At 42.3% G+C, this 18591-nt stretch overlaps 1 protein-coding gene across 2 annotated transcripts; it reads right to left on the bottom strand.

Annotated features, from left to right (window-relative positions):
* Positions 1-2195: 2195 nt before the first annotated feature.
* Positions 2196-8587, bottom strand: LOC115572048 (protein shisa-like-2A). Of its 2 annotated transcripts, none has more exons than XM_030401812.1 (3): positions 8268-8587; positions 7424-7560; positions 2196-7312 (listed from the first exon to the last, which is right to left on the bottom strand). In XM_030401812.1, exons 1-3 carry the CDS (start codon positions 8447-8449, stop codon positions 7128-7130), a joined length of 504 nt encoding a protein of 167 aa, XP_030257672.1. In that variant the 5' UTR covers positions 8450-8587; the 3' UTR covers positions 2196-7127. The 2 variants fall into 2 exon arrangements, with proteins under 2 accessions (XP_030257672.1, XP_030257673.1); XM_030401813.1 differs by having other exon boundaries at positions 2196-7309.
* Positions 8588-18591: the final 10004 nt, after the last annotated feature.

Genomic DNA, 18591 nt, shown 5'->3' with positions numbered 1-18591 from the left:
GTGAATTCATTTATTACCAACGCACATTCAGTCATGATTTCTCCTCCAGTGAGGGTGACTAATGTGCCTTCAGAAGAGCCACAAATGTCTTTAAGATTGTGACACTCCACTCAGAGAGATATGATTATCCTCTCTGCATCTTTTATCACCGAGAATAGAACCTGCTTTACAATTTTCCAATCACCTTTACAGTGATGATGAAATGACATGACACAATGATACAATTTTGACTACAAAGAATTCTAAGTGCACAGTAATCACTTTCTTCCAGTTTTTCCCGCAGCTTTGGCCTGACGTTGTTTCATCTCAAATGAACGAGGCGTCTTTTTCTTTGTAAAACTCTTTTCTTTTCAATCAGCTCCTACCAGTGTACAGTTAAGGGACAGCACAAGGGTCACGCGGGAGAGATGTTACTGCATTATATTTCAGTTTTTAAAATCAGCGCTATCAATATTTGTTATGACCAAGAAAAAACAGTTAAAACGACCCGCCCTCCAGTATCTCAATTATGTTGGTACAAAAGCAGAAAGAAATAAACACATTACTGTTGCAGCTTCTCTACCTTCCCCTCTGCCTCTAACAATTCATATACAGTCCCTTAGTTTCCAGTTTTCTATTTGCATAATCAGATGTGAGGACGGCAGTGCAGCCTTGGATGTGAGTGTTTCTTGAACTGTGTACTGTTGCTACTCCATTTACCAGCCCACCAAATTGAATCTGTTCATTGGGAGAGAAAGTTAATTAATTTCTGGTCGTCTCTTCACTTTATATCTGCATGCTTTCTATGTCCAATGTCAAGTTTAAAGGATAAGTTTGCCGAAAAATAAAACATAAGTCATTATCTACTCTTGGGGGTTCCAGCGAATCGGATTACGCTGGAGGAATTCTAAGGAGCTTTTTACAGCTTTTTTTAAAATAAGTCTACTTCAGGTTTTTTTTTTTTAGAAGAGTGCTGCAAAACCATCTCGCTGTGAAGCTCCAAAGATGTTTTGCAAATGACCAAACTTCGCCGACTTTCTATCGGCATGGAGGTGAGAACATAATGACTGAATATGGATTCGTGGGTGAACTGCTCCTTTGTCCTGGTATTAATTGTTTCCGCTTTAAACGAATACACGTCACAATGACTAGTTTCAAATGCATTCAATCCCACTATAGCTTTTATTACTACTATTACTATTTGAAAGACCTTTGAAGGAGCTGAAAAAAACATTTTTGCATAGGGCTTATCGCAGAAGGAAATTGGTAGCTGTGCATAACTGCTCAAAATACATATATTCACCGTAGCCTGCTGTGTAATTTGCCTCCAACAGTGATATGTTTCTATGATGGTCTGGGCTCTCATATGTTTACTGTGCCTGCGTGTGCCTTTCATCCGTGATCATTACTGGACTTCCATTCCTGAAGGCGAGCAAACAAACCACATCTGTCATAATGGACAGTTCTAATGAGTTCATGGTTACAATCCAGTACGCTCGGCCTTTCCCACTCAACGGTCAGTTCTCGAGGCCGCTCTAATGCGTTAACATTAGAACATAGACGTCTCTGTGTAATTGGAAGCACAAAATATGCTAATTGGGGTTTTACCAGTCCACTTGCTCTCTGTGTCAGGAATACATTTTTCCCTCAATGTGCAGATTAGTGTGCAATCAGACTGTCGAAGAAGCTCCAGCCAATTTCCCATGATGCTCACTGTCAGAGCTGAAGCTGAGCAGAGCATCTTCAGCACTTTCAAAACCCGCAGCGCGATGAAACTTGTGGGATTATTCATGTTCTGGGTGCATTAAATCCTTTATCTCGGCCAAGAAAATGAGGCCGTTTGAAAGGAGTGTCTCATGGCCGCCACAATGATCAAAGCCGTTCTGTTTTCTCTCTAGAAATGCCCCTGCAAGCTCTCCAAAGCTCTGCCTCTCTCTCTGCTGAGGGAGATAAAGATGTCCGTCTGACTTTAAGTCTCACTGACCCGTCTAATCTTCTTCTCTCCATCTCCTCAGCTGGCATTTAAAGCGACGGGGAAAGAGGGGAAGAGAGAGCCTACATCATCAGAGTTGCTCAGCTGGATGTGGTAACTACAAAGACAGTAAATGTCTGCTTGGCAGTGTAGATGCTCATCTGAAAAAAAGATCAGCCGGCAACACATGCAGCTCTAATGGCAACAATTGAGAGAGAAATAACCACTCTTTCAGTCATGATTATCACATTTTAAGGATTTAATGGCCATTGTTTTGTAGATAACATACTGTACATAAGAGTGTAAGTGCACCTGAATCCTGCACGTCACTATGTCGATGATGTGAGCTGTGACTTTTTTTAATTCATTTTTTTTTTTTTTTCCATTTTCCACCATCTGATATCTGGCCAGCTCAATCTACCAGTGGAATGGCACCACCACTGCATAATAATCAGATCGTGTCTTTTGATTCACATTTTATTGATGCTCTTTCAAGAGCAGCCCAAATCAGCCAGTATGTACATCCAGGCGCGGAAAAGACACGTGATGACACAGGATATGAAAATAAATCGAAAATGTTCCCTCTTTTCTTTGTTGAATTGTAAAGCGGACATCTCTGCACCACACACGCACACCTGAGTGCAGGCATGTCCAAAGGAACATGAGACACAACAGAAATTCCTCCCGACATTTGAAAACGTATACATGCTCCAGTTGATTGTTTGTACACACATTTATGACAGCACTGTTGAATTAATACAATCATGACATTTCAAAATACCCTTAAGCTACCGTCCTCAAAGAATAAGGGCACTTTAAAGATTTGAGTTTGGTGTGTGTGTGGGTCCACAGCAATGGAGCTTTGTGATGTCTAATGTTTGTCTCTTTATCCACAGTAACACTGTGGAACAATCGGAGCGGTTCAGACAGAAGCTAAACAGCTGGGTGAACCTTCAAAGACATTGCACTTGATGCTGCCATTTGCAATGTGCCTTGAGGTGAAAAGATGACCCAAGCGTACTGAACAATATCACAAAGGATAGTTTCACAATTTTCCATGTCTGTTTATCTGGTTTTGGTCATAACTACTATTCCTGTTTATAGTGGTTTAGGGAAGATTGCTTCCTAATGCAACTTTTTTATGGAAACCCTAAACGGCCGTGGGTCAAATGTATTATTTTTTTCTCAGTTTTCCTGCAATCAAGGGTTAAATTCTATTTGTTTTCTTGAGATCAGGAGTGGTGTATGTCCTTATCACGAGATAACAATTGTTGCTTTCCCCATACAACGAGGTCATTTTCTTATTTTTCAGCTGAAATCAGTCGTGTCAAGACGCCATGTATGCATGCTGGCTTGGCGCTGCTGATCTCTCGAACACTGAGCTTCAAGAAATAAGAAGGAGCAACATTTTGTTTTCTTGAGATCTCTAGAAAATGGTCTTCTTATCTCGGGGAAAAGAACATCTTATTCCATGATAATGGCGCAAATAACTCATGATCTCAAGAAAACAAATAACAATTAACTTGTTATCCCTGAAAAAAGAAGATAATAATACGTTTGACCCACGGCTGTTTAGAGCTTCAGTACATTTCAATATAAAACATGGGACAAAATCCACTTGTGTGAGGTACTGTATGACAACACCACCGCCCTTGAGAAACAAAACAACTAGAAGGAGTCATACACACAGCATTTAAGATCAATAACTCATTATTGATCTTCCTTCTTTGTCCATTTCCTCCATGTCACACATGTCAAACTGAAAATGCAAAGGCTGGTTGCAGATCCCTCTCTCCCTCCCAGCCCCCTCTTCCAGCACTGAGGCAAATTCCTAGCAGATGACATGGCAATAAAGAATTGAAATTAGTTCAATTCTACATATCGGCGGTAGTAAGTTTGAGAAATCCAAAGTGTTTCAAATACCAAATTCTGTTTACCATCACAGCACTCCGACTGTGTGGAAAAAGAGAATTTTATACCTTTGAGGAGATTGCTGATGACCTATGAAGCCTCTTAATCGATGTACAAGTAAGGACAGTAGTGTTTAAAGACAGAGTGGAACCAGAGGCACCAGTCCTTTTAGCAGCATTCAGTAAGCTTTGTGTTTGTCCAGAAAAACCTCCATTTTGACACTCTTATGCAACAAGTATAATGTGGTGGTAAATTCCGCTGTGCAATTTCAGAGCAGAAACTACTTTGAACTTGTTGGGAAAGATGAGATCGTCTCCTCAGAAATGTTCTGCCCCACACCTGGATCGCAAAGTGTCACTGAATAACCTGACCTTTCTCTCAGAAGGTTAACAGCAAAAAAAAAAAGAAAAAAAAAGGTATTTTTCACTGCCTTCATTTTACCCTCATGACTGCTACAGAAAGGAGATGAACTTTTTTTCTCATCTGCCATCTCAAGGGCAAGCCGGCATGCAGACTGAAAAAAGCCAATCGTTAAAACACCATAAGGCGCTGTGCTGGATGGGCGCTTGCTGCTCGAGGTGAAAAGTCTCGTTTCTGTAGCTGAGTAACTTTGAAGGCCTAACAGATGCACTGTGGATGAAAATCAGCTCTGTCGCCAGGATCAAATGTTGGCAGTTACTGTATCTGCAAAACCACTGTAAGTGTCGTAGGCTACATACCATGTTGACATTTCAACAAAACATGTGCTGTTCAATTGCATGTTTATGACCTGACTGAGGGCTGCCACTGTTCGAGCATGCGTATAGACATTTCTAAGTATGACACCAGTTGATTTCTTTTTTTTTTTTTTTTTTTAAGGAAACCTTGGGAAGAATTTCCAGCCATGTTTGTTGCAAAAAAAAACTGATATTTTTGACAAGACCTTGAGACATCTTCAGCCATTTCTGTGGTAACCAAAGCAGGTAATCAAAACACGATCTTTCCCGAACCCTAACCAACTGGACGAGAACTTGTACCTAATCCTATAGTCAGATCATAAGCACAGAGTTGTCGTAACGTAAAATAGAAAACTGAACCCAAAGAAATGCGTCAACCTATCTGTGGTTTGCAGAATTGTACATTGCCGGCATTTATTCTGGCGATTACAAATCACGAATGATCGTAGCCACAATTACATTATCTTTTATCGCCATAAACATGAGGTACACATTAGAAAATACAGAGTTCTCGTCATGTACTTGATTGGCTATTGCTGTGCCATGTCTGAAAAGTTGAGCCAGGTTTGTTTTTTTTTGCTGGATGACCCTGCATTTTTCCTCCCAGCATCGACTCTTCCTCTGCATCATTGATCCCTGCTCTCATTGAAATGAATGAGGGGACTGCAACTTTTTTTTTTTTCCTCTTCAATGCAGGGTTAAAGTCAGCGTAAAGGCAGCCTGAGATTTGGTTATTTTTTACAAACCAAAACTATCAATGCATAACATTAGTTCTGGCAGAACACTGAGGTTGCACTTAGCAGAACTGGTCCCAGCGGGTTCAGTCACGCTCAACAGCGACTGCATTATTCACAGCTGTGTTGCTGCGACCCTCCAAACATACTCATGCAGATGTACAGCTGGATATCATGACCAGGCACCCTTCACCGTTCTTCTGCTAATTACACCTCATTTTGGTTGCGTCAGTTAAAGAAAGATTGATTTGGTCTGTCAGCTTGTCGCTCCGCAGATTCTTTAAGCGCTTCGTAAAAAGGGCTAATCTAATATATGTCGTTGTGAACTGTCAGTTGATTTTGTTCAGTCTTTAGTGTCCGCGTTCAATTACAGGCAAAAATGGTAAAAAAAATGACCTGAACAAAGAAAAGGCAAGTTCCTCGTTACATCTCTGAATTAGTTACATTACGATAATCATTACTATATTCACACAGCGGCCATTTTCCTCCAGCATCAAGCTCAGGTTGGGACACGTGAATGCTGGGTAATGTAATGCTGCTGTGTTCCAGGTTACAAGTTGCATAAACTCATATGACAGATTGTTATCATTTTACAGATTCCCAATTGATTAGCAAATTATTTGGTGGTGGGTAATAACAATTTGGAGGCACATTCGGCCTTTAAGATAAAGCAACATATTTGATTATTCGTTAGCTGATGTTAGCATTCAACAACTTCCCAGCTAACTTTTTACGGTTTGATTACGTCCTGTGTGTTTCACTTCCAAGTTTGGACAAATGTCTCCAAGATGTGTCTTGGAATTTCGTTCCTAATCGTATTGCATCAAACAGTAGTGTTAGCTAGAACATTAACTGCTGTCTAATTGAAGCTAATCGGTTATCAAACCTGGTGTTTTACCTTGAAATATGGTCCGATGTCCCGCAGTATTGAACTATACATTTTACATATAGATGGTAATCAATCAGGAAACAGTGAAAAGATAACTTGGCGTTTTCCACCCTGAGTGTGATGTCACAGGAAAATGGCTGCTAAGTCTGTGGTAAAAACGAGCTTCGACTTCTGGTAGGAGACAGACTTCATTATCTGTTGTTGCAAACCTGTGCCCAACATTCCTACCCAACCTCGAGTCAATACTTGCATGATAACAATCGGTCACTTGTCATAAAAATGTAAACATTAGTCATTGTAAGCATTCAAAAGAGAATCAAAGCTGACATTTTTTATGGGGATCTGGTCATCAGCCTGCCCACAAATCTTTCAGTCCCTGAGCAAAATCTACAGCTGACCTCGCAGTTCAGCCTCACTTGTTTTTCCTTTTCCACATCTTCAGCATCTTTCCCAGATGCACATGAAACTCTACATCCTGAATGCAAACTCGGCTTATGTCCCCAGTTGCACTAGCACATGCCTTCATGATTCCTCATGAGTCTTGAGGCCACTTACGAACCATTTCTCTCCAGAAGGTGGATAATCAGTTTCCATGCGTTCAATTACTCCTGCATGCCGCTGAAGCACTTACTTAGCCAGCCAAGAGTTGGCGAGAAATTTGGTGCATGAGCAAATTCATGAAGGCTTTTCAGAATCGATAAAGCACCGACTTGTTAAGTTTGCTGTACATAGTGGTTATTTTTTCACCAGGTGTATTTAATAATTGATATCTACTGCACTCCACCGCCACAACGCCTGCACACGGCTGCATGTCAGCGACTGTGTTAAAGTGGCCCATTAACAGCGCAGTCCGCCTCCAGATTCACAGCTTCTTTTGACCTCTGGACTGATGGCCCATTTTTTTACAAAAGAAGTCTCGCGAAGTACTACGGGGGACTTTCCACTTTGACACCAGTGAAATTAGCTGTGAAACACCTCTGGAACAGAAGCTCGGGGTCTGGCGGCTGGTTGTCACAGTCCAGCTTCCTGCTCATGAAGTGTTTCCTGAATCCCTGTGGACCGGTGGCACAGGTCCCTCTCGCACGACTGGATCCCTCGCTGGGATCTCCTGCTGAAAAGCACACAAACAATCGCACAGAAGTGTTTTGAAAACCTCGAATTGCTGCCGATGGCAGGAATGTTTGTCAGAATTCCACACACGCACACACATTTCCACACATACCTGGCGCTCTAAGGGGCAGGCCGTTGTCAAGGCGACTGGGTTTAGTGGCTATGAATAGGTAGCACAGGACACATACAGTGACGAGGAAGGCGAGGAGGACCACGGCGGCTATGGACAGACCAACCAGAGCGCCGATACTGAGAGCAAAGGAGAGGTTAAGTGGAGGAACAGGATGATGTGCAGGACGGAAACAAGAGAGTTGACAGCATATAATATCATAAGCTAAAAGTAAAGTGGCACTATGTACTTCATGGAGAAATCCAATGTTGGAATTCTAATATTTCCACATTAATGAAGTAATAATACAAACTTGGAAATATTTTTTTTTTCCCATGACTGAATAAACAAGCTGTTCTCAGAGGAAAATAAGGTCCCCAGAACACTGTTTGAAGCTAGAAAGGTGGCAGGGTCCGCCACATATAACAATGTAACAGTATAAAACTGTGTTGTCCTTTACGTTCAATTTGTTATTCAGTCATGAAAACAAGGACACTTTGTTCAGGTATAAAAATCAGTCAGTAAAGATCTTTCTCCAAATACATCATAATGCTCCTTTAATAACGCAGTAAAGAATCTAGAAAGTGAAGTAGAAAACTTCCCATAATGACAATCTATCCCAAATAAATACATTAATGAAATAGTAATATTTGTGGGAAAAAAACTACAAAGCTGCAATACACACAGATCAGTACACCTGTTGATCCTGCCAGAATAAAACGGCACAGCCTCCTAAAATCTTCAGATTATTAAGGAATTTGAAAACAGTGACAAATCAGTAAGAACTAAATAAGAAAAGAAGTAGAAAACAAAGACACTTTCTGCCACGAGGGACCTGCCCCCTTACCTCAGCCACCACATGTACCCGTACTCATAGGGGAAGAAGCTGTTGGGATCATCGCAGCAGTACTTCACGTCATTAAATCCGCAGCAGTACGCGGCGGTGGCAGCGTTTCCCGCCCTGGGGCACGAGAACGCGTCCACCAACACGCCGTCTGCGCTGTAGTAGCTGCTGCACTCAGCGCTCATGATGAATGGACCGAAGGAGGGGAAAAAGGTGAGAAGAAGAGGGTCCTCAGGGTGGGGGTGCGCCCTGCTGTCAGACCTGCGGCGGAGTGTGCTTCTCCATCAGCTGCGTGAATCCCTGTGAATGAAACAGGGGGAAGAGACAGAGGAGTATTTTGAATCTGAAGGAAGCTGGAGCTCTCCCCCTCCTCCCTCCCTCTCTCTCTCTCTCTCTCTCTCACACACACACACACACCAAAAGCAGAAACACACATGGGTTCACTCTGCTTACTTAATCTCCTTAAGTTTTTTTGGCCCCTGTAAGCTGATTTTGTTGATAATGGAATTTGCCGCTTTACATGTCTTCTTTCACAACACCTTTGAATTTGCCCTTAAAAAGCATTTTGAAGTAGATTTAAAAGGGCGGTTCATCCCATAATCTAAAAAAACACATATTTTTCTCCTCGCCTGTTTGTGCTGCTTCACCATCTAGATTTGTTTCAGTGAGAGTTCTCGACTTTTTGGAGAGATGTTTGCCTTCTCCTGAGTCCAGTGGAACCCGCGCCATACGTTTGAAAGACTTAAAAGGGACGTTTCTTTCCAATAAAAGTAGACCCACTTACTCAAGAGTCCTCATCACCTGAATAGCACTGGCTTGTTAGCTTAGTTAGCTCGCCTGTCATCCAATAGCAGATGCATACTTCCTTCTGTGCAGTGATAAGTTATGCAGGTGTAGATCCATATATAGTCATTACAACAGGAAACTGCTCACAAAAGGGTATATGGATTAAATTGAGTACTTTTTTGAATGTATTTTTTTTTCTTTTCTTTTCTTTTGTTGGGGGGGGGGGGGGGGGGCGCTTAGCATCGCAACCTGTATGGCATCCAATTATAGTATATATCAGAGAAGGCAGACATCTCCGTGGCATGATTTTGGGACGAACTGTCCCTTTAACTTATAAAATACAAACAGTGCAGTGGTGCTCAGGCACAAACTGTACATGTAGTGCGTTCCCACCATCTCGTCACATGTTCTGTTCAGTCAAAATCATTGTGCCTAACTGTGAATGGATGAGCAATATCCTTAGAAATGTAAATGAAAGTTGTCAGTTTCGATTGTATTTCAAAAGATTGCTGAACGGAACTCATTTGAATTCAGTGACAGGAATGTCCTGACACCTCTTCCATTACAATAACAGAACAGTTGGTGGACACAAATAACATGCCGGCGGAATAACAGTCTTCATGATCTAATTGCACTGCGAAATAAAAACAGCACACCTCTCTGTTTTATTTTAGAGTGTATTTTCATGTGCTGGGATCCAAAGTTGTTGATAGATAATTACAGGAGCAGCACCGCAGTTCACACCAGAGTTGTTTTAGTTTGTCCCAGTGGGAGGACTGCAGCAAAGGACGCCCTGCGCTCTTAACCAACTACGCAGGTCTTTCATGGCGAAAACAGACGACGGCTGCATTGTAAGAATGTAACGCATGTTGGTGCAGTGCAGGTGCATGCGGGTATATCGGTTGTCATGACAGGGGGTGTTCATTCAGGGTCTTTCAGGTGGTATTCGGGATGAGCTAACTGCTGGGGATCAGACCATATCACTTGAGAGTCTCGTAGCGTTAGCCAGTCGCCTCAACAACACGATGCCTGAGAGCCATAAAGACAAGGCTAGTAGAGGTGCTCCTCCGCTGTTTCTACTGCAGCCCAAAGATCCCCCTGCAGCCTTTTGGAAAGACAAACAAGATTTTGAGATAGATTCTGCATGTACTGTGGCGATTCTGGTCACTTCCTCTCGCTGTGTCCTCAACTGCCAAGAGGGCAGGCTCATCACGGTTCAGGGGGACATAGATGAGCCTGACAACCCCCTCATGGATTCACCTGCTGAGCCCCCTCTCGTGGCCACAACACCCCTTACCCCCTCAAGTTCTTCTGGACTCCAGTACTGACAACAATTTCATCAGCCTCCCGTTATCTCCAGGTCTTGCAAGCTCCCAGCCAAAGACCTTTTCTGAGCGGACGGGTATTAAGACTAGTTTCCCCTCAGACAGGTGCCAAGAATGTCCTCTCAGGGGACCGCACCAAGTTTATAAGTTGCCTCCCTCAAGAAAACGTGGCTCCGACCACATCCTGACCTCCTGACATCTTGCTCAATGCTCTGCTTGTTGTCCTCACCATGGTCCAGCACACCCGAGCCAAGCCCTACCAGCGCCCGGGCTCTCTGGCATCAGGGGTCCCGGTGGAAGCCACTCCAGATCTAGTGTCCAGTTTCCAGTTTCATCCGACGCCTGGAAGACCACTCAGCTGAAAAATAATTGTGGTCAACAGTGAATGGATGTGCAATATCCTTAGAAATGTAAATGAAAGTCTTCAGTTTTGATTGTATTTCAAAAGATTGCTGAAATGAACTCATTTATATTCATTGACAGGAATGTCGCGACGCCTCTTACATTTCGATAACAGCACATAATATGCCGGTCAACATAATCTAATAGCACTGCGAGGAAAAAAAGCAGCACACCTCTCTGTTTTATTTTCATGTGCTGTGATCCAGAGTTGTTGACAGATAATTACAGGAGCAGCACCACGGTTTACACGAGAGTCATTTTAGTTTGTCCCAATGGGAGGACTGCAGCAAAGGACGCCCTGCGCTCTTAACCAACCAAACAGATGACAGCTACATGGTAAAGATTTAATGCAGGTTGGTGCTCTGCATTCAGTGAGACGTGTCACCTCCAGCACTAATTAAAATCATGTGATTTATGTCCTGATGACCAAATTTATAAGTGTGACTCATAATGAAGGCAATGTTGTAAATTATTACGGTTCTTTTAAATCATTATTTTTGCCTGACACAATTTTAAGCCTCAGCCATGGTACGCCCTCCAAAGTGTTGTCACTTTTTAGATCTCTTCTCAGGACGGTGTCTTTGGATTTGACACCTCCATCCTTGTTGAATCTGTTAAATCTGCAATATAGTGTTATGAATTTAACCCAGAAACACTCAGCCATTTATAAATGGCCACCGAACTACAGTCCATTATTTTTCTTGAGTGTCCAAAATAATATATCCACTAACTATAGAAATGTCCTACAGTGGATCAAAAAAGTAGCAACCATGCCTTTTGAATTACTTCCTGCTGACAATCCCACAATGCAACGCAGTGCTATTTATAGATGCTTAAAATAACAGTTGTGTAACTCTTGACCTTTCAGTACTGACTCAAAATGATGATTCATATCTGTCTGAAGACGTCGATTAAAGGGAGACCTGAGCAGATGTCTAATCAGGAGGTTGAGGGAAAACATCCGTGTTAATGAGGAGCACCTCTCATCAATCGAGTATAAGTTACAGTTCAATAGAGTTCAATAGCCTTAGAGCTCGGATATTGATCGAGAGAGGAGAACATTTCTATTGTGAGAAGGCTAGCTTAGCTCTAAAAATGTTGTTATCTCTATAGTGTCAATATACTGTACGTGCGTGACTATAGTTTGACATTTTGAATACATGTTTGATTTCCAGGATTGAACTTAGTGCTGCCAAGTGAGTCTGAGTTATAGCACAGCAACTCAGCCTTAAGAAAGGGGCTTCACCTGCTCACATAAGCATCTAGCAGGTGTGACTGAGCTACCTCCTCTGGTTCCATTGTGTTTTCCTGCTTGGCTCACGAGCAGATATCTCCAGCATTGCTCTGCTCAGCGATCAGCTCCATTGGCTTCCTTGTCTTCGTCAAATTCCCTCACTTGTGCAAATTAACCTTTTTACTAAAAACCTAACTTATTGACCCCCGCTTTGATAAATAAATCTATTTATTGCTTACTGATGTCTGCGATCTTTCAGGGGACAGTGTTGAGTGGCTGAGACTGACAACCCACAGTCTCAGTATGACTCACTCGGTTTCACTCAGTCTCATTCTGAAAAGCCTCAAATGCGGACTAGCGTCACCACCAAGTCTATGTCTAATCATACTTATTTAAAGGACACTTCCTCCAGAAAAATATATACAATATATATAAAGTATACTGTTTTATACATACTGAACTGGGAATGCTGGGGGAAATCGTAGTGTTGTTTCCTGGCTACTAAGTTTGTGTGCCTCTTAACTGTACCATAATGACAGAGGGGCAATCCTCACATAGTTATGGTAAGAAATCCTCCAAATAACCTCTGACTGAAAGATGTCAAGCGTGAAAAAAATGAAAAAATAAAAGGAATTGGTGAAGAGTTCCTTTTCAAAAAATATAGAAAAACGGTACTTTACTACTTGAATGATTCACCATCACAGTGGTGTTGGCAGATCAGGAGAGGCCATTGTGTGTCAAACAGCCGCTCTTCGGTCATGTTCCTCATCAGAGTCTACACCAAGCATGATTGGCTCAAAAGAGGTCATGTGAGACTAAGGATCTTTAATTTGTTATCCCCTACATGTCAGGAGATGTATTAAATGTGACAGTGTGGACTTAAACCATCCACTAATGTAAGCATCACCATTCTTTTATGGTGGTGGCGGTGCTCTTAAACACGTTGGTCAGGAACCTCCCAGAGCTCATATGATTCACATGAGTTAGATAAATTAGATTCTGTGACCCCTCGTGTCCTTAGGATGGGAACATTGTCATCCTCGGAGGGACCACTCCCATCAGGATAGATCTGCTTCATCACAGGGTAAAGTCGATCACTCAGAACAATTCTGTATCGATTTGCAGTGACCTTTCACTCTCTCTCAGGAGAGTGGACACAAACCATACCAGCATATTGCTGCCTTCTATATAACTGAGTGACCTGATCCCCTCACCGTAGGAGTCTAGCATTCAGACCTGTACAATTATCTTGGTATATGCTCCATATACAATTGCCCAGTTGGTAAGAATATGAACGATGACTCATCTGACCACTGCATATCTGTGCTGATGAGTTTTGGGGTTTTTTTGCACCACTACACTCTGAAATGTACATTCATCTTTATAATGAGGGTTTTATGCACTACAGGCCTCCTGTAATATCCCTCTCTGTGTAATTGTTTACAGGATGTTCTATCTGAGGGTGTGATCACATGCTGCATTGACGTTCAAAGTCACCTCAGCCTCACCTTACATACCTATAATGTACCAGCATCACAGTCATGTGTGCTGTCGACCTTTGCTGGGGTCTTTCTCATGGTTTTCCAGGCAGATGTCACTTTAATCGCTGTTCCTATTGAAGTTGAGCAGTTCTTGTGACTGAAGCTCCTGCCATCCGTGCCCCAATAATGAAAGTAATCTCTCCCCTCTTTCCATCTTGGTACCAAATCGGAGAGAATTATTCCTGCTCACAATTTCTAGGTGCCACAGAGCACGACTGAATGTAAATGTTGTTGTTTTTGCTATCATATCAATATATATAAATCAATATAAAGAAGTTGACCTTTCTTGACATTGTCTGGCACAACCATTGATAGCTTTAAAAACGATACGTCAGGAAATTAAATTGTGTGTGGCTGGCGTTCCCAACAACATTCAAATGATGATGAAATACTTTGAAGGAAAACAAATCATGCTTAAATGGCTCACAGACTGCACTTAGCAGACCAAACACACTCAAACTGACTAAAAGTTGCTCCCTCACCAAACCATGACTTTATATTGGATTAGTTCAGCTTGTTTGACGTTTGTCATTAAATCAGCAGTTAAAACTCATGAGGAGGAGTCTCTCAAAGGTCTTTTTTTCCCTTTGAGAGACTTCTGCAGAGGCTGACTAATTTCTCCTAGACGGCACCACTGTGTTAAATTTTGTTTTGTTTTTTTCAAAATGCGCATGCAGATTATTCAAGAAATGATGTGACACAAGTCACAGCATCATTGTTTGATCAGTAACTGTTATGGGGTTAGTGAATATGAAAACATGACAGATGTTATCACGTTACAACCAACACTGGTCTTTCTGCTTCTTTGTCATATGAAGTAACTGACTTAGTCATCCTCCAGGATCCAGCCACAGTCACATATATTTCATAATCTAGCTGTATCAGATATTTTGCCATCGCACTCGCACTGTGATTTCTGTGTTTACTCTCTACATGAAAGCTTTTCCACGTTTGTTGGGAGGTCACTCCTCTATAGCAATTCCACAAGATTCTTTCATTCCTTTGCATCTTTTCATTGTAAAGACCGTAAAGCCCGCTCAGGCAATGTGATTGTGTTTTTCGGGCTGCATGAATAAACTGGACTTGAGTTGATGAAAGAAAACACGGCACTGCGCACATGAAAGGCCACACGTACGAGTGTACTGCGTATCAAGAATGTCAAAATATGCAATTAGAGGAACGAAAAGGCCCGCACTCGCCATTTATTATGATGCAATTTATGGATTCATGCTGAAGCTGGTTCCCAGGGTTAGGGTTATTGTATTCATTGAAGGTAGCTCAACAAACTTAGCTTAATAACTTGAGGCTAACCGCTGTGAAGGGCTATCAACGCGTTTAGATTAAAATACAAATTGGCTGACACTGTCTGTCATGGTATTACCCCCGCTTTTGTCAAGACCACATCATCCAGACTCCTTCACACTCGGCACTGCGTTTCTTTTGGCCCACAGTAATTGACTGGCCAGGTGTGAAGTTGATGGAAAAATGTCAGGTTGTCAGGAAAAATCAAATGGTATGAATATTTCTGAACACAACAAATTCATTTCAGGGGTCATTTAAAGGTAAAAATGAACTCTCTGATGTTGTTGCGGCACCAAAAAGCCCTCCAACAGCTTACTGTTGATTGGAAAAGACATCTGGTGCTTTACAAATGAGATGAGGTTGAAGGTGGCTGTGGAGGTCAAAGGGTTCGTTTGGGGTTAAAAAGCATTTCTGATGAATGTCGTGCGATGAAAGCATCATTTCTGGAACAATACGAGTAAGGCTAAAATATGTGACAACACGATAGGAAGGGAAGAAATACAGTCGTAGACATCCGACAAAGAAGCTCACATCATATTACAGTAAAATCATTTAGACCTGGAATTGACTGAATGAGCTTTCAACACACCTTAAGCTCGGAAGCGGTCCATCTAATTCTTCACATGACTTCTGCTGCTCCAAAGATGATGTGGATACATGTACCGAATAGGGTTCAACAAAGGGAAAGGTGGTGTTACGCATCGAAGCGAAAAAAATCACGATTCTTCTATGTGAGGTGCTGATATAAATGAATAATGAATCTGTTGGATTGACAGTTAGATAAATAGAAGTAGATAAATGTGCATGAGGATTTTTAATTAGGCCCCCCAGCTCCAGGATCAACGGTTTCGATCCAATAACAAGGCACAGGCAGAACATCCTCCTGTTCTCGGAGACTGAACATGTAATAATCAGCATCATAAAGGGGGGAATGAAAATGTCATATTCCTTATAATCCTCGCGATGAGCATTATTACATCAGTGGGAAGAAAACTGTCCAGATCTGCAGATCAGGTGAGTAGCATCATGAGATTGTTATGTGGAGGAGGATTCATTAAAGGATAGTAATCCTTTCTAAATAAAGAAATTCAGGGAAAGGTGCTGCAACAATAAAAGAATAATCCTGTAACATATATGAAGGAAGGAAACAGACGAGTATGTGTTGGCAAAGTGATCTCATGTCAGATCGCATGATTAACCAGCACTTTCAAGTATGTATTTTGTGTCATGTCATGTATTTAAAAGCAACATTATGTAAAAACTGACACTTTGTGTGAGTTCCCTCCCAACACAGTGCCCTTAATCAATCCTCATCGCTGTCAAGGACCTGCGTGGTCATGGTAACAGTACGTAAAAAGTAAATTGTGAAAAATGCAGGCTTAGGCAGCAAGTGAATTTGGTGAGCTTAAGCAACAAATAGCATCACACCACTGATGTCATTAAAATACACAATGTAAGTTAAGGGACTCCCTGAAAACACAGTACTTCATCAGGGACAGCGCCTTACGTCTGCAGCACAGACAGTCAGTGCGTTTACATGGCACTCAAGAAAACCGAATTACTGTGTTAGTCCGACTATGATCGGATTTTTAAAATGCATGTATACACCTTAGTCTGACTAAGAGTCCTATTGATAGTCACATTACTCCTGCATGTATATGTTCTATCAGATTGGATCGGATTTTCGCGTTCTGCGCAGGCGCGAGATTTCTTTCCATTGGCCGTGAGCTGGAAGTAGACGGGCGACGACGGCAGCGTCTTTCCTCCGAAATAACCGCAAGAAAGAGCGCCATTGAGCATCTAGTTTGTGTAATTATCATGTACACCATATACGAAATGTACAGAGATGTAGCTTCGCCTCGCTCTTCGTACGCAATCTCTCTGGAATGCCGAGGCAGAGTTTGTCGTTGCTGGTAACGTAAAGAGGTCAGCTGGAGGTGGCTGTATTACCACTAGTTGAAATGGGTACAGCGCCACCCATCATACCGGGGTATGACATGCTTCCGCCAATAACTTGATTTTCTCACTGGCATGTATACACGGACAATTGCAGTTGTCCAAATGAGTAGCATAGTTGAAGTTGGCTGTAATCCGACTAAGCTGTGCATGTAAACGTACTGAGTGTTGTGTGCCTGAGGCGCGTTCTCGTTGGCTCACACTGGGTGTCTCATCACTTGCATCTCCAATAAAGATGAATTTTATCTTTGGTGATTATTGTTGCTCCTGTCCAATGTGAAGCCAAAGGTCAATTACACAAAGTGTATCAGACCGTCACAGAGCTCACTGACGCGTGCATTACTACATCCTGCAAAACTACGCCCATCCGGGTGAATCGCCACATTTTTAGGGAGTTTCAATTACGTTCGTTAGATAAAATAAGTTGACTTTTCTCTGAGGTGAGGGTCCTGTATCTGTCTGACCCATCAATTCAACCCATTGTCGTCCTTATTTAGACTTTCACACTCTTTGTACAAAGTGCCTTTTTTTTCCTATACCTTATTGCTGATGCCATATAATTACCTACTGAAAGCGACTAACATGTTGTTACAACCTGCAAAATAACTTTAGCAATTGGCCTGCATGTTGTTCATACTCTATTTGCTGATACCAGCATTATCAGGAGGTTCTGGCCAGTGATACAAAGAAAAAGGCTTCGACAACGAGAGTTCAGCTGAAGACCAGCAAACATTCCCACCTTTCCAAAAGTCGATTACCTTGAATGTGGAATTTAAATAACTTAATACAATTAACTGTTTTCACGGCAACACAGTTCAAAACTAGTTTCTCCTCATTCTTGCTCGCCTGTATGTCTGTTTAGAACTGCACGGAGACACCAGAATCATGCTTGCACACTGTTATGCTTTCCAACAGGATGTAGCAAGAATGGATGGATAACACTCGTATCATCATTTACCTTTTGCAGGATTTATGAGGGGGAGAAAAACATGAGATGGAGCAGAGTATATCAAAGAGAATGATCTTTCCTGTCATCCGAGACAATGATTTGTCATGAAACCAAACCAACATTTGTTACAGGAACGCTGGAATAATCTGGATGTCAGAACATCCAAGAGAGACTGTAACAGATGGGAACATAAAGAAAAGCCTGAGAGGGAGAGGTATTTAGATTTATGCCAGTAGGACCACATTCATTGAGGCTGATGAAGATGAGATCAGATGGTCCAACTCAGCCCAACAGGTAGCAACCGCATTCATTTTTTGCTCTAAGTCTAGCATGCAGAGTGCCCAAATCTGTGAAACTTTGCCCCGAGCTGACGTGTAATGGAGCATGTCGAGGCCCACAGCAGATGACCTGTGGATGTTGAACATGTCTGCCCTGTCTACATGAATGACGAGCACACCAGGCCTGACTGCTCGCTCTAATCCCAGATTATCTCTGCCAGTCCAATCCAGCAGCAGGGGAAAAAAATTGGCAGTAGAAAGGGGATTATTTGACGGTGGTAGGGGATTGCGGAGGGACGTGGCGGTTAGAACACACACCTCCATGTTCATAAACATCACTCAGGCTCACACACTCGCTCAGACGACCCTCACAAACGTGCAGAAATGCAGATTACAGCCACCAACATGAACATGTATGCAGTTGAGGTCCACCCTGTCATCAGTTGTTCACACTTGAGCAGGTAGTTGCAAGAGGCTAACCCTGCCCTGCTCTTCATCCCTTTCCTATCTTCCTTCCCCTCCCATCGATCTCTCCTCCTCCTCAGTCAGCCTGC

The sequence above is a fragment of the Sparus aurata genome, chromosome 21, assembly GCF_900880675.1.
Source record: "Sparus aurata chromosome 21, fSpaAur1.1, whole genome shotgun sequence".
Taxonomy (NCBI): Eukaryota; Metazoa; Chordata; class Actinopteri; order Spariformes; family Sparidae; genus Sparus; species Sparus aurata.
The sequence above is the reverse complement of the archived record's forward strand: the minus strand, read 5'-3'. Positions and strand labels throughout refer to the sequence as shown.